Raw genomic sequence first — 12,638 nt, 5'->3', positions numbered from 1 at the left:
AGACACTGGTAGTGCTTAAAATAAAAAAAAAAAGATATTTTAACAGAATTTTCCCTTCATTTCACTATTTTATTTATTCATTGGGTAGTTGTGAGCTGTATTCTGTAAATGCCTCCACATGCTGAATGATCTAATTTTCCATGTGGGAGTACAGAATAAACTTTAGAACACAAAAGATTGCATGGAAAGGTGGAATTAATTATAAAAAATTACCATCAGAAGGCAGATTATTATACAAAACATTCACTTTAACATTATGAAACAGCTTTTAATTTAATATGAAGTTTAATCTGACAACACTCAAAAATAATCACAAAGCTTTGCAGTTTAATTTCTTGTAAGGGAGTATCCTTAAAGGTAGTTACTGAAGCGTACTAAGTAAGTTTGGGAGGAAAGAGGAATTTAAATGTAAGTTCTTCTGAATAATAGTAAAGGACTTAATTGAAATTATTAATTTCTGGTCATAACAGAGCTTGCTGAGAAAAGGTGAAATGGAACAATACCAAGTCTGAGTCCCAAATATCCACTAGCTTTAAAATATGAGAGCAGCCTTACAGGGAACAACACTGCCGTTGGGTATACTGGTGGATGAAAAGCTGGACATGACCTGGCAAATGTGCACTCGTAACCCAGAAAGCCAAAAGCATCCTGGGCTGCATAGAAAGCAGTGTGACCAGCAGGTCAAGGGAGGGGGATTGTCCCCCTCTCCTTTGCCCTTGTGAGAAACCATCTGCAGTGCTGCATCCAGCTCTGGGGTCCCAGCACACGAAAGATGTGAGCCTGTTGAAGTGAGTCCAGAGGAGGGTCATAAAGATGATTAGAGGGATAGAGCACCTCTCCTATGAGCAAAGGCTGAGAGGGATGGTGTTGTTCAGCCTGGAGAAGACTCCAGAGAGACCTCGTTGCAGTCGTTCAGAGGGAAAGGAGCTTATAAGAAAGGTGGGGACAAGCTCTTTAGCAAGGCCTGTAGTGATAGTGCAGGGAGTAATAGTTTTAAATTAAAAGAGGATAGATCCAGAGGTAGATCCAGATTACATGCAAGGAAAACATTTTTCACATTTAAGATGCTGAAGCTCTGGAACAGGTTACTCAGAGAGGTGGTAGATGTCCCATCTGTGGAAACATTCAAGGTCAGGTTAGACAGAGGTCTGATTTAGTTGGAGGAGTCCATGCTCAGTGCAGGAGTTGGACTAGATGACATTTAAAGGTCAAGCCAAACCATTCGATGAGTCTACATAGTTAATTTAATGGACATACAAATGTAAACAAAAGCTTGCAAAGAAAAGTATTGTCATTTAGTTGATGTATTGTTTAAAAAGAAACAAGAAAACTAGGTGGTAAATAAGAGGAAAAATCAAAACATAACATAGGCACCGATTTGTCTTGTGGCTGAAGTTGCCAAATGTGAAAGTAGACAGTGATGATGTAAGACTTGTGTTTTGCAATTATCCCTGGCTTTGGAGCTGCACAAGCCCTTACATGTTTCCTTTTTATCTCTAATTATGTCATCTTATTTTAAAAGGAAAAAAACCCCAAAAAACTAACCTACCCCAAGAGCTACACTTAACAGGGTTATTCCAGTGAGATGAAAACCCTCACATGGTCATAGTTCTTTTTGCTTATATCTGGAGGCCGCCAGTGTAACCAGGGCCATGATGCTAGGTGGATGGTGGGTGCCCACTGGGAGCCAGCTTCCAGGAGGTTTCATAGCTGTCTGCTGAAGTGCAGGGATGGCAAAGTCTGTAGCAGAGCTGGAAAATGAACCCTAAATTTGGGAGTCTGGGTAGCTGTGATGAATGTGGGAGACAGGAGATTCCTGATCAATGTGCTTTGTGCTTGCTTTCAGAAAATCTTGAGGGAGTTACTGTAGTCCAAAACTTGAAAGATCCCAACAGATGAACCTTGCGGAGAAGTGTTTACCTTCTGCCTTCTCCCAGCATTCCTGCTCAGCTTTCAACTGCCCTTCCCACTCTTGTCTGTGATGTTCGTGAGTCGAGGTACTTTGGGCTTTTTTTTGTGAGACTGGTAAATTTCAGAAAAAAAGGGGGATGTTTTAAAAACATATTAGAAAACGTTCTTGCTGTTCAGGCATCAGGCTGTGAAATCACTTGGCAGGGGAGGTTTTATTTCAGCAGGGATGGTTTTATTTCAGCTGACTCTGGAGAACCTGAAGAATGCCACAAATGCATTTTTAATGGTCAGCTGCAATTTTACTCATAAGTAACAAATTGCAACCAATCAGGGCGTAATTTGGGATGAAAAATGGCTCAATGATATGTAGTCATTCTAAAGCACAGGGCCAGATGAAAATATCCATGTTCAACATAGGCTTTGAACTCATGTTTGTGAAGCTGATCAATAAAAAGCACAACCAAAACATGGCTCTTCTTTTCTGTGTGTGAGATGTGTGTCATAACAGACCTGCAAAGGACGAAACTGGAGGGATTATAGTCAAGCTTATTTTCAAGATGATACTCTGTTAAGACCGTATGTCCACATGGATCTGGCTCTTGCAACAGTACTTTCAGCACTCGGGCTGCTGGCTGAGACTTGGATAATTGAATATAGTGTCCCTGCTGCTTGCCTGTATCTTTTTAGCTGCTGTGGGGCAAATATCACATTTCTTTAAATAACCTCTGTGCAATGAAAGGCCTGAGTGCTAGTTATTGGGTTTTGGCTCTACTGCACACCAATGAGAACTGGGGACATATTTGCAATTTTAGTTTTTTGAAAACTGAGATTGTAATGAGAGAAAGGAAATTATGTGGTAAATATGCTTCCTCTGCTTCCGTAGGACATCTTTCCTTGTTGGTTTCTAATAAAGCCTTCAAGCTGCCTGGAACCAGGTAACCAGATCAGTCAGTCTGTCCTAGGTGTTTCTCTGCTGCAGACCTCCCCTGTCTCCCAGAATGATTACACCAGTGCAAGGCAGAGCAAGGGAATGATGAGACAGGTGTCAAGTACTGTGTGCAGTGATTTTAAAGGCAGCATCCTCACTGACTTTAGTAAGCCCTAGATTAAAGGGCAGGAGATGTCTAATGCAACATCTGTGTAACCAAGGGAAGCTCCCTGAGCCACTCATGGATATGTCACCCAGGGGATGGGCAGGTGTCACCATGCCCCTTTTCTTGTCCAGAACAGAACAGAAGAGTGTTTAAAGTTTGGGCAGAGGGATACCTGTGATGAAATAAAACCAATGCTACGTGGTCTGCAGCAGTGGTCTTTGGAAGCAAGGGGGGGCACCGAAAGCTGTTTTTATGAAACCGTGATGTGGTTTGAGTCAGTTTCCTAAAAATCTCTTATGTCATTAAGTGCTCAGTTTCCTTTAATACTTTTGGATATTATCAAGCTTAGCCAGATTAATTTGAGGTCCCAATGATAACCAGTTCCTGAGTGTCTGAGAAAGTCCTTAATGGGCAAGAGGAGAGAGACAAGAATGTGTGCTACCAAGAAAAGAAATGTGGTGTGAGTTGAAGCTGTCTACTCCCTTGGGCCAGTACCTGTCTTAGCTGCTCCCTCAGCACCAGCTGGAGCAGCTGCATTTGGAGCCGCCTATCCCATATACGCCAGCCTTTTTCCTGGCTGCAGCCTGAGGGCCTGGAGTGGGGAGCTGGTGGTGCAAAGCCTGAGCACAGAACAGGGGGAGCAGAGCACCTGGAGCTCGAAAAGGATTTCCCTCTACATGATGGCAAAAAATACCACAGTCTAATTATTTTTTGTTTGCTTGTTCACCAAGCAGAGTAATGATCATCACTGATGCCATAAATATTTATAGAAAAAAATTCCATTCCATTTTCCACTTTCACTGAGGTTTTTTTATCCTCACTGTTTCTCTGTTTGTTGTCAGGTTACCCACCTGATTAATTTTTCATCACTCTACACTTGTGGGGCTACTGTAATGTTGCAAATATTCAGATTTTTGTGAGAAGAATTACTGCACTGTTTTTGCAGGAGTGTTTTTTTACTATATATTTTGCATGTTGGTAATAGAGTGTTTCTGTATTGCTTTGAGATGGTACATTACAGTTGTTGAGTGTATTTTTTTTTTCTTTTGGATGTTTCATCAAAGCCTTCACTGGTTTGGTTTTTCTAAGAAAATCTTTATAAATCCATTTTCAGTTAGCTGTGCTTTACATATTAATGTATTCATATATATTTTACACAGCCTTAATATGTTAAAGAAAAATCAGGGGTCAAACAGAAGCTCATAGATCCAATTAATGAGTTCTAGTAAACGCTCTTAAATCCTTTGTGCACTGGGAGTGGGGCACAGAGACACTTCTCCTGATGCTTATTTTCACTTATTCCTTCAATATTTAATTAGCATGGCTTACTCACTGTAATTCTTAGTGAGTTTTTTAAAGATTTAATTTGAAACTAATTAGACCAATTCCCTGACTATTAATTACCCACACCTGCAGATGTAGGAATGGTAGGAGATCCGTTCATGTGAAGACGCTAGGTGCAGTTTTATATCAAGACCAAATCTCAGGTGTGGCTGAGCAGGCTTAGGCAAATCTCTCCAGCTTTTGCTGTGCCCCTTTTGTCATTGGGAAAACGGGAGTGGGGTAACAGCCTCAACGTTGTGCTTGGTGTTTGTCCTACAAGGAGAACCAGGTCAGCCCCAAGCAGTGCTGCTCAGTCATGTCATCTGAAACATGAGTCAGAGTGGCAGGGCACGTTGCTGGTGTACATATGTGCACACCACATGTGTGTCTTATGGTACATATGTGTTTGTGTGTGCATGTTGTGACACATCACAGAGTCACAGAATGTCTCAAGTCAGAAGGGACCCACAAGTATCATAGAGTTCAGCTCTCTGCTCCTCTCAGGACTACCTAAGACTAAACCATATGACTAAGAGCGTCATCCAGACATATGTATTTTCCAGTCTTTAAATTAATGAACCATTTTTATTTTGCCATAATTTTAAGGGGTGAAATAATTGCACTGCTTGTGGAACATCATCTTTTTTCTGAGGCTCTTTCCTGGCTGGATTTACAGATGTGGGAGTCTGTGCAGGAGACCTTGTTTCTCAGAGGTTCAATGTGCTTTTTTTGGCTAGTAGACATACTGCTAGTTGGAGATGGTAATTTGTTAATCAGCAAGTGAAGTTTCAGTCAAGCATTACAAACTCTTTAAGTTTTCCATTCCTGCTTCTGGGCATATGGACATTACTGTAAGTTTGCAATAAATGTGTCATACTGAAATTTGTAAACTTGCCAATTTGACTGAAGTGAGGAAGCTTGCTCATGCTTCGTAACTCTTGTGGTTTTGTGTAAACATTTCTTAAGCATTCTCAAGTTGCTGTAAGGAACATACACCTGAGTCTCTTCATTACTTCAGTAAAAACACACAGGCTCAGATCTCACTCTTAGAGGAATAAAAAGTAAAATTATGCTTCTATTTTTTTTACATTTTCCAAAACAATGCTGTCCATTTTTCCTGCTGGTACCTTGGTTCTTACCTGATACTTTGGTCTTGCATCTTGCTGAGTGGCTGGATGTGACTTGTTAGCAGTGGAATTGCAGGCATGGAAGCATTGCTGCGATGTGCTGTGCAAATCCTGCCCAGCTAGTTGTTTTCCCACAGACCTGCAGCCCTGCCAGGCAGCAAGAGGTGTGGATGGCAAAACAGAGAGGCTGTCTGAGAAACCACCGTGCAGCTGTGGGGTCTGGTCATGCACCAAAGTGGGAATTAGACTTTTCTGTCCATCATTTCTTCAAACGGCAGCATGAACCCAGCTTCTGCCTGATTAAATCAGTACAACAGTAACTGATGGGAAAGTACTAGTGAGATTTATTTCTGTGTGTTTACAACTGTTCCTGATGCGGTGGCAATAGGTCTTCCAAATGAGTTACTGCAGGTGCCCTGCATTTTCAGACACCCTCAGCTGCTGTAAATCGCAGTCATGCTCTGTGACTTTCAGTGTTTGTTCTTCACACTGATATCAAAACTGTGCCTGCCTTCATGCTTGTCTCCCAACCTCCCACTGCAGGAGGGAATGAAGAAAGCAGTGCTGTATCTTGAAACACACAGGAGATGAAGTGTATCTATTTTCACGAGAATACTCATGAGGAGCTGCAGACGGAATGACTTGAGTCTGTAGTAGTAAGGGTGACTGCAGTTTCTGTAACCCTTCATAGATGACAGTAAGATGAGGGTTTTACTTGGGGTAAAATTAAATCTCCATGCACTGGTTGCTCCAAACCCCAAGTAGCAATTGAGGATATTCTTAAGTAAGGTGTCTTTTAGTCTGCTATCTGTAGTTAATGCAGTATACATTATTGGCTAGGAAGGCTGTGGTTAATTTGTTTAAAACTGTAGAAACAACAGAACCCTTTTCCTGGCACATGCTGTGTCTAGTGGCGATAATAAAAAAAATAAACTTAGATCTGTTTTTAATTTTTTTAATTCACCTTAGTTTCCTATGATTCTTTTCTTTTTCCCAAATACAAAATACTGAAAAATTACCATTTTATATGCTGCTAGAGACAAGTAACATATTTTATCTAGTTTAATTTGGTCTGTGATCTTGAATTTTTTTTTTTAACCATCTGTTCATCAGCTAGAGAGACATTTTTGAGAGGTCTTCATGCTTGAATGTTGAAATAACTCTGCTGTGGTGCCAGACTGCTTCTGCCAGTAAAAGACCTAAGTTCAGTAAGTAGCATTGAACCATGTTCTGCTGTCAGAATGTTTATCCTTTATGTTTGAGCAGAATTTGATCCCATTCTTTATTTAAAAAGTTGTTTTCTTTTTTCTCTTTGCTGCAAGGCTGCTTTCTGCATCTGTTTATCACGTTTGTTGCAGAGGTCGTCACTGTAATTACCAGTGAAAGCTCAAAAAAGAGGGAATCAATCTTTTCTGTGTTTCAGGGAATTTTCATCTACAACTCTTAGGACAAAAACTAAATTAACTGCATATTTTACTAACACTGAGGACAGATTTGGAATGGAAGCTATTAGATGGGCATGTCTTGGCCTGAAAGTTTTTGGAAAACTAATGAGGTCAAGGAAGAAATTACGAAAGCTCAGGGGATTGATTTGTAGGAACAATTTAAGAGCTCTTTAGTTGAGCTATGGAGTGATCAGAGTAGTGTGATTATAATATAAGCGTCTGGCCTAAACAAGGAAATGGGGACCTGTTTAGGACAGTGGAAGAAAATGAGAAATATAGGCTGAAAAACTGCCAGCAAATGAAATGCTGAGATTATCGCTTTTCACCGAAAGTTGGAAACCTTACTGGTGAAGACATACCAGTTGTATTAATGGAGAAGATACGCAGCTGGGACTCAGTCTTCTGGGACCTTCTGTAGAGGTTCTTGGCTTTGTTTCTCATGTCCTCAAGTCTTTAAATACCATTAAGAGCATCTTTATAAATAAGACAGATAAAAATAAGTCTCTTTTCAGTGAACAGTGGGAGAGTATGAATAATGAAAAAAAAATCATGTTGGTATTGCTAATAGGCAGTTTGTCTTCAGAAACTCTGTAAATTTGTTCAGAAAAAGTGTTTATTAAACAATTTCAAGCACATTTCTAAGTTTGTTGTCTATTAGAAACCAGGCATAAAGACCATCTCTGACTGCAAATTATTTGCTATATACATTTCAATCGCGTACATATTTATTTCAATCACATACATATTTATTTTATAAAAAAGTCTTGCTCTGTTTCTGTGTAAAAGAAACCTGGCTTATGTCATCATTGAAAGTAGTGAAAAATGTTCAATCATATGTCCTGAAGCTAATGAGAAAATATTCTCAACTGTAAACAGAAAAGGTAAGTAAGAAGAACATCAGTCTTCAGTCTAGACAGCTTGTTAAATCACATTGAAGTTAGAGAGTGCATGCCATGGAAAGACTTCTAAAGCAAATTTTGGGGAACAAAGCACCGAAATGGGTGTGATTTTGTTCATGTCTTTTGCTATCTGTCATGTAAAAGACCCAGACAGAGTATTAAACAGACAAATCTGAAACTTCTATATAGAGTTTGGGTATGGGACAGGAGGTTTTTCATATACATCTAGTTTGGCTTTGCATTATTCAGACAGTTCTGTTGGGATTGGTGACGCTCATTAAAGAGCGTGTAGAGTGGCCATTAGAATTAGAAAACAGGGAGATTTAAAGTGGAAGCATGCTTTCTTGCTACAACGGTTCTTAAAGAGCTGGTGTAAATTTTACAAATTGATTTTAAAAAGTATCCTTCTAATAATTAAAAGGGGGGGCCCACTGTGTTGTGCAGGGAGATAGCATAACCAGTGAAGTACACTGCAGTATAATTTAAAACAATCTGCCACTTTTTAGTACTGGTTATTTCACAGCTCCTCTGTTGATCCAGGCAGTTGTGATTGTGTGGCTGAGGGATAGGGAAAGAAACAGGCAGAGACAAATTATGCTTAGGCAGGAATAACAGCAGAGCTGCTGGCAGAACCACAGTGTGACGGCCATGGCTGCTCCAGGAGTCAAGCATTCTTGTCCTGCTGGTTTCTGCTTGCAAATGGGGCAGTGGTTCATACTTAGGGATAGTCTGTTACCTTCAAACCAGTCCTCACAGTGGGTTAAGGAAAATGAGAGTCCCAGCTGGTAAAAGTCCCAAACCTGCATTTGGGGCTGCAGCCTCTGTAGAACTGTGAGCCCCCTACCCTGTTGTTAGGTTTGTCCTGTACATGCCCATTTCTGTGGAGGCCACTCTTACACCAGACAAGATTATGGGATGGCAATAAAAAAATCTTAGTCTGTTAAAGCTGAGTTCCTCTAAGCAGCAGAGCTGGGCTGTTTCTCCAGGTCTCTACCTGCCTCTGAAGAAGCTTTTTCTTACTGTTTGCTTTTTCCAGGAGGAATCTCCAGATAAAGCACATACCAAGTTGGTTGTGAAGATTCATATTTCCTTCCACTCCTTGCTTCATTGAATTAGGTTTAAAAATAAAATACTTTCATTCTTAAACTTCCTTCTCCTTTGTTTTTTGCAAAGGTGAGCATCACTCTCCCCAGCTGTCTGCCTTCCTTTCCATGCACTTCCCTGAAATTGCTCCTCTATTGTGTTCCTTGTTAATTATACTATTCTCAGCTTCAGGGTTTCTTTTTTTTCTCCTTTGGCTTCTTCCAGACTGTGGCAAAATCCCATAACTTGCATATCAAGAGACTTGCTCGTTATACTTGTGTTAGTTATCTTGCAGCATCTACTTTGTCATAGAGACTAGAAACATCACAATAGTAAGTTGCAGGCAGTGCACTGTTTCTAAATTACTTTGTCCTTCCACACGATCCTCCTCTGTGCCTTTTACCGGTTCTGTAAATCCTGCTGTCATCATTAAGGGGAAAAAATTTTCATCTTTTCAGTGAGTAGTAGGGCATTTTAACAGAAAGTTCATAGTATAATACCAAGGCTTATTGCCTCACTGGCCATTTATTTTAAAGACATATAAAATGCTTCTGTGTTTGTGCAAGAGATAAGAAAATGAAGGTAGATGAATGGGTAAATGAAGGATAAGAGGTACAACTGTTTGGCATTCCTCTTCCTTAGTGGGAAAGACCTGATGGCAGGTAATACCTTGTATCTCTAAGTGAAATCTGACCATCAGGAAATGGGGAGGCAGCAAGGCAGTGTGGAGAGCTCAGGGTTTTTTGCTTAGCAATTGGCAGAGCACAGCACTTGTGGCTGTTGTTGACGGCAGTTGAGAAACTTAGCTAGAGGTCAGATTAAAAAAAAAATACAGTGAGTCAACAGGGAAACATTAAGGATAATTGAATTCCAATATGATTAGTTTTTATATAACCTTGTTGCAGCACATTATCCATTGCTGGCAGGCTAAACAGAGAGGTCTCCTGATCGAGCTGTAAAATCTGTATGAATTTGGTTTGGATTTTTCCATCTTCTCTGTGTTTGTAATCAACAAAACAATCAGATCAGTAATGCCCATTCATCTTGCTAAGACATTCCAAAAACATCCTGAATGTGGGAAAAAGAAGATAAATCTTCATTAGCATAAGGAATAGGACTGAGTGAAGCACTGCCCAAAGCTGATTTCATTGGTATGATAAAGACCTTTCATTGAGGAAGAAGTTAGGGAGCAGTTTCACCCCAGGTTAGAATGGAAAACACAAATCAGAGAACAGGATTTGTCTGAAGACGCATCTTAGCTCTGGAAAGTCAGCATGGAAGGATACACTGAGAGATGGAAAACAAACAAAAATCATATCAAAGTTTGTTGTTTGATTACTCAAGCATATTCATCTTCAAAGATGTAACCAGTTTCTTATATCTCTTCATTCCAATACAGTAAAACTTGGTAGTTCTTCTCTTTTGCTTAAAGTTTTAGCCTAAAGTTTTCTGGAAACTGACAGGCTGCACACAACTTTTCAACTTCAGGGCAAGATTAACCACTCCAACACAAAGTCAGGAGCAAGCCAAATCTCAAAGAGTGAATTGCAATTAAATTGCAAGTGGAAGACTTTTTCCAGTGGTAAAACATTAGCGTGGGTAACCTCAGTCTCCAGCAGCAGAGCTTCCAAACAGCAATTTCCCTAAAATGGTAAAAGGTTGGGGTTCCTTTTGCGGGTTTTTTTTGTTTCTTTCCATAGCAATGTTTCTAACACATATGAAAAATCTGTGCAACAGGAAAATTTATCTATTCTTTCATGTAAACCTCCTTAAAATGAAGAGAATAGTGACATGGTTTGGTTTGAAAGTGTAATTGCTAAGGTCTGTCTTTTAGCATGCTATTTAGGTGAATTTGTATTTGCTGCATTTTTCATGTCTTGCTTTTGTTACTTGCTCTCAGTCCATACTTTATCAATGCTACTCCAAAATTTAGAAAACAGCATTAGCCACAATGTGAGAAGGATTTCAAACAGGAAAAAATTCTTTATTGACACATGGTGGTGTAAGAAAAACAGAAGCTTGGTCATTACCATGTTTGCAGAAATGGGAGCAAAATAAATAAGCTCTTTTTTTTCTTTTGTTTCTGCGTTGGAGTTTTTTTGTGATAGAAGATACACATTAATTCATGTTTGACTTGGTTTATGTCACCTGACTTGAAGTGATGAGGCTGTAACCTAGAAGATGCTGTGATCTTTTCCAGACAGAAAAACTTATCTCACTTCCCCCTCCCTTTTTTTTTTTGGTTTAGGTTTGTTGTTGTTGTTTTTGTTGGGTTGGGTTTTTTTTGGAAAGAGAATTCCAGCTTTACAAGTGAGGAATTGTTCATGTAAGTTTTCATTGTTTCAATGATGTATAGCATGGTCTTAAACCTTACTGCTAATTTAGAGTGTTCAGTATTCAATGCACTATGTATTTTTCCTTTCCTCAACTATTTTAAACACAGGGTGAGATTTGAGCATAAACTGATGTCTTTGGTGTGGGCTCTCTCAATCTTCATGGTTCAATATAATGATGTAGTCGGGAAAAAGGAGTTACAGTCTCTGCTGCTTTGCTCACTGTTAATTTACTGTTGCCAGAATCCCTCAGTTTGGGACTACCTGATGCTGAGTGATGCTATGCACTGGGTTAATCATAATGAGTTAGCAAATAGTTGTAGTTCTTAAGGAGGAAAAGGACTATAATAATGCACTGCTGAAAGGATGTGCAGTATGCTCAGTATCATGAAGCTTATGAGTCGTAATACATTTATTATAATTTCATCTGAGACATTGCAGAAGCTTCAGAATGGGTCACTAATTACAGATGCTTATATATCACTTTGTTTCTTCGGCATCTAGCTCTGGATATTGACCATGCTAATGCTGATGAAAAAGCTGCTTCACGCCTTTGAACAGCTGACCTGGCTCTTGGGCAGTTTATAAAGGCAGTCTGTGTGGGGTTGGTGTCTCCACCAGACTAAGGGCACTCAGAGATGTTGACGGTGCTGGATTTTTACATAACTGTGAGATACAAGATTTGGAAATGCATTTTAAGCCAGAACCATTCCAGGGCAGACACCTGCACACTGCTGCCCCAGCTGTGCAACGTGGAAAGCCCACAGCACCTCAGCTGCAGATGAACTCCAAGGGTCCAGCAGCAATGGGCTCCCTGTGTCCCTGCAGTCCCAGCCACCTCCCGTGTCATGTGCTGCCCATAAATGAGGAAACAAATTTAGCCCAACACCTCTTTACGGTGTCTCTGAAATACTGGAAAGCTTATCAGCAGGCTCTTTGGAGACGTGGTTTGAGAGTAACAAGGAGGTGGTGGAAAATACTTCTCTCTCTGAACAGAAATGTCCAGGAGATCACAGGCAAACAAAGGATTCATCAGCAATCTTACTTAGAGTGGCTGCACAGTGAGATGTCTAACTGTGATAAAAGGTGCCTATTGTAATAAAATCCTCTTCAGTTCCCTTTCTTGCAGGCCTTTGCTGCCCAGTGGGGTCTCATGGCTACAGAAGCCTGTGGTGATAGATAGACATGTGAAAATTAGGCAAATAGTTTGTGACTATTGAGTGTCCTTCTAAAATAGTGCCTCTTATGAGATGGAAAGTTATGTAACTCAAAAACATGACAAAGAGCCTTAATATATTAAAATAATTTTCTAATTGTGTGGTTTGTGTCTGGAGAGTCTTACACTACTTGCCAGTAAATTGAATGGGATTTTACTTTTTATTTCAGATGTTTCAGTTACTCATTTAGAAACAATGCACACAAC

The 12,638-nt window shown here is 40.0% G+C and overlaps 1 protein-coding gene across 3 annotated transcripts in view; it reads left to right on the top strand.

Annotated features, from left to right (window-relative positions):
• The window catches only part of LOC116445397 (probable acyl-CoA dehydrogenase 6), an 87,303-nt gene that overhangs the window by 28,217 nt on the left and 46,448 nt on the right, over positions 1–12,638 (top strand). The window contains exon 1 of one of the 3 annotated variants that reach the window (XM_032112010.1): positions 1,967–1,997. The exons of the other annotated variants lie outside the window; for them this stretch is intronic. Coding sequence (XP_031967901.1) covers positions 1,982–1,997 — 16 coding nt within the window. The 5' untranslated portion in view covers positions 1,967–1,981. Of the gene's footprint in view, positions 1–1,966; positions 1,998–12,638 lie in introns of those variants that run through there. 3 annotated transcript variants of the gene reach the window in all.

Source organism: Corvus moneduloides, chromosome 1, assembly GCF_009650955.1.
Source record: "Corvus moneduloides isolate bCorMon1 chromosome 1, bCorMon1.pri, whole genome shotgun sequence".
Classification (NCBI taxonomy): domain Eukaryota; kingdom Metazoa; phylum Chordata; class Aves; order Passeriformes; family Corvidae; genus Corvus; species Corvus moneduloides.
This window is presented reverse-complemented; position numbering and strand designations above follow the sequence as displayed.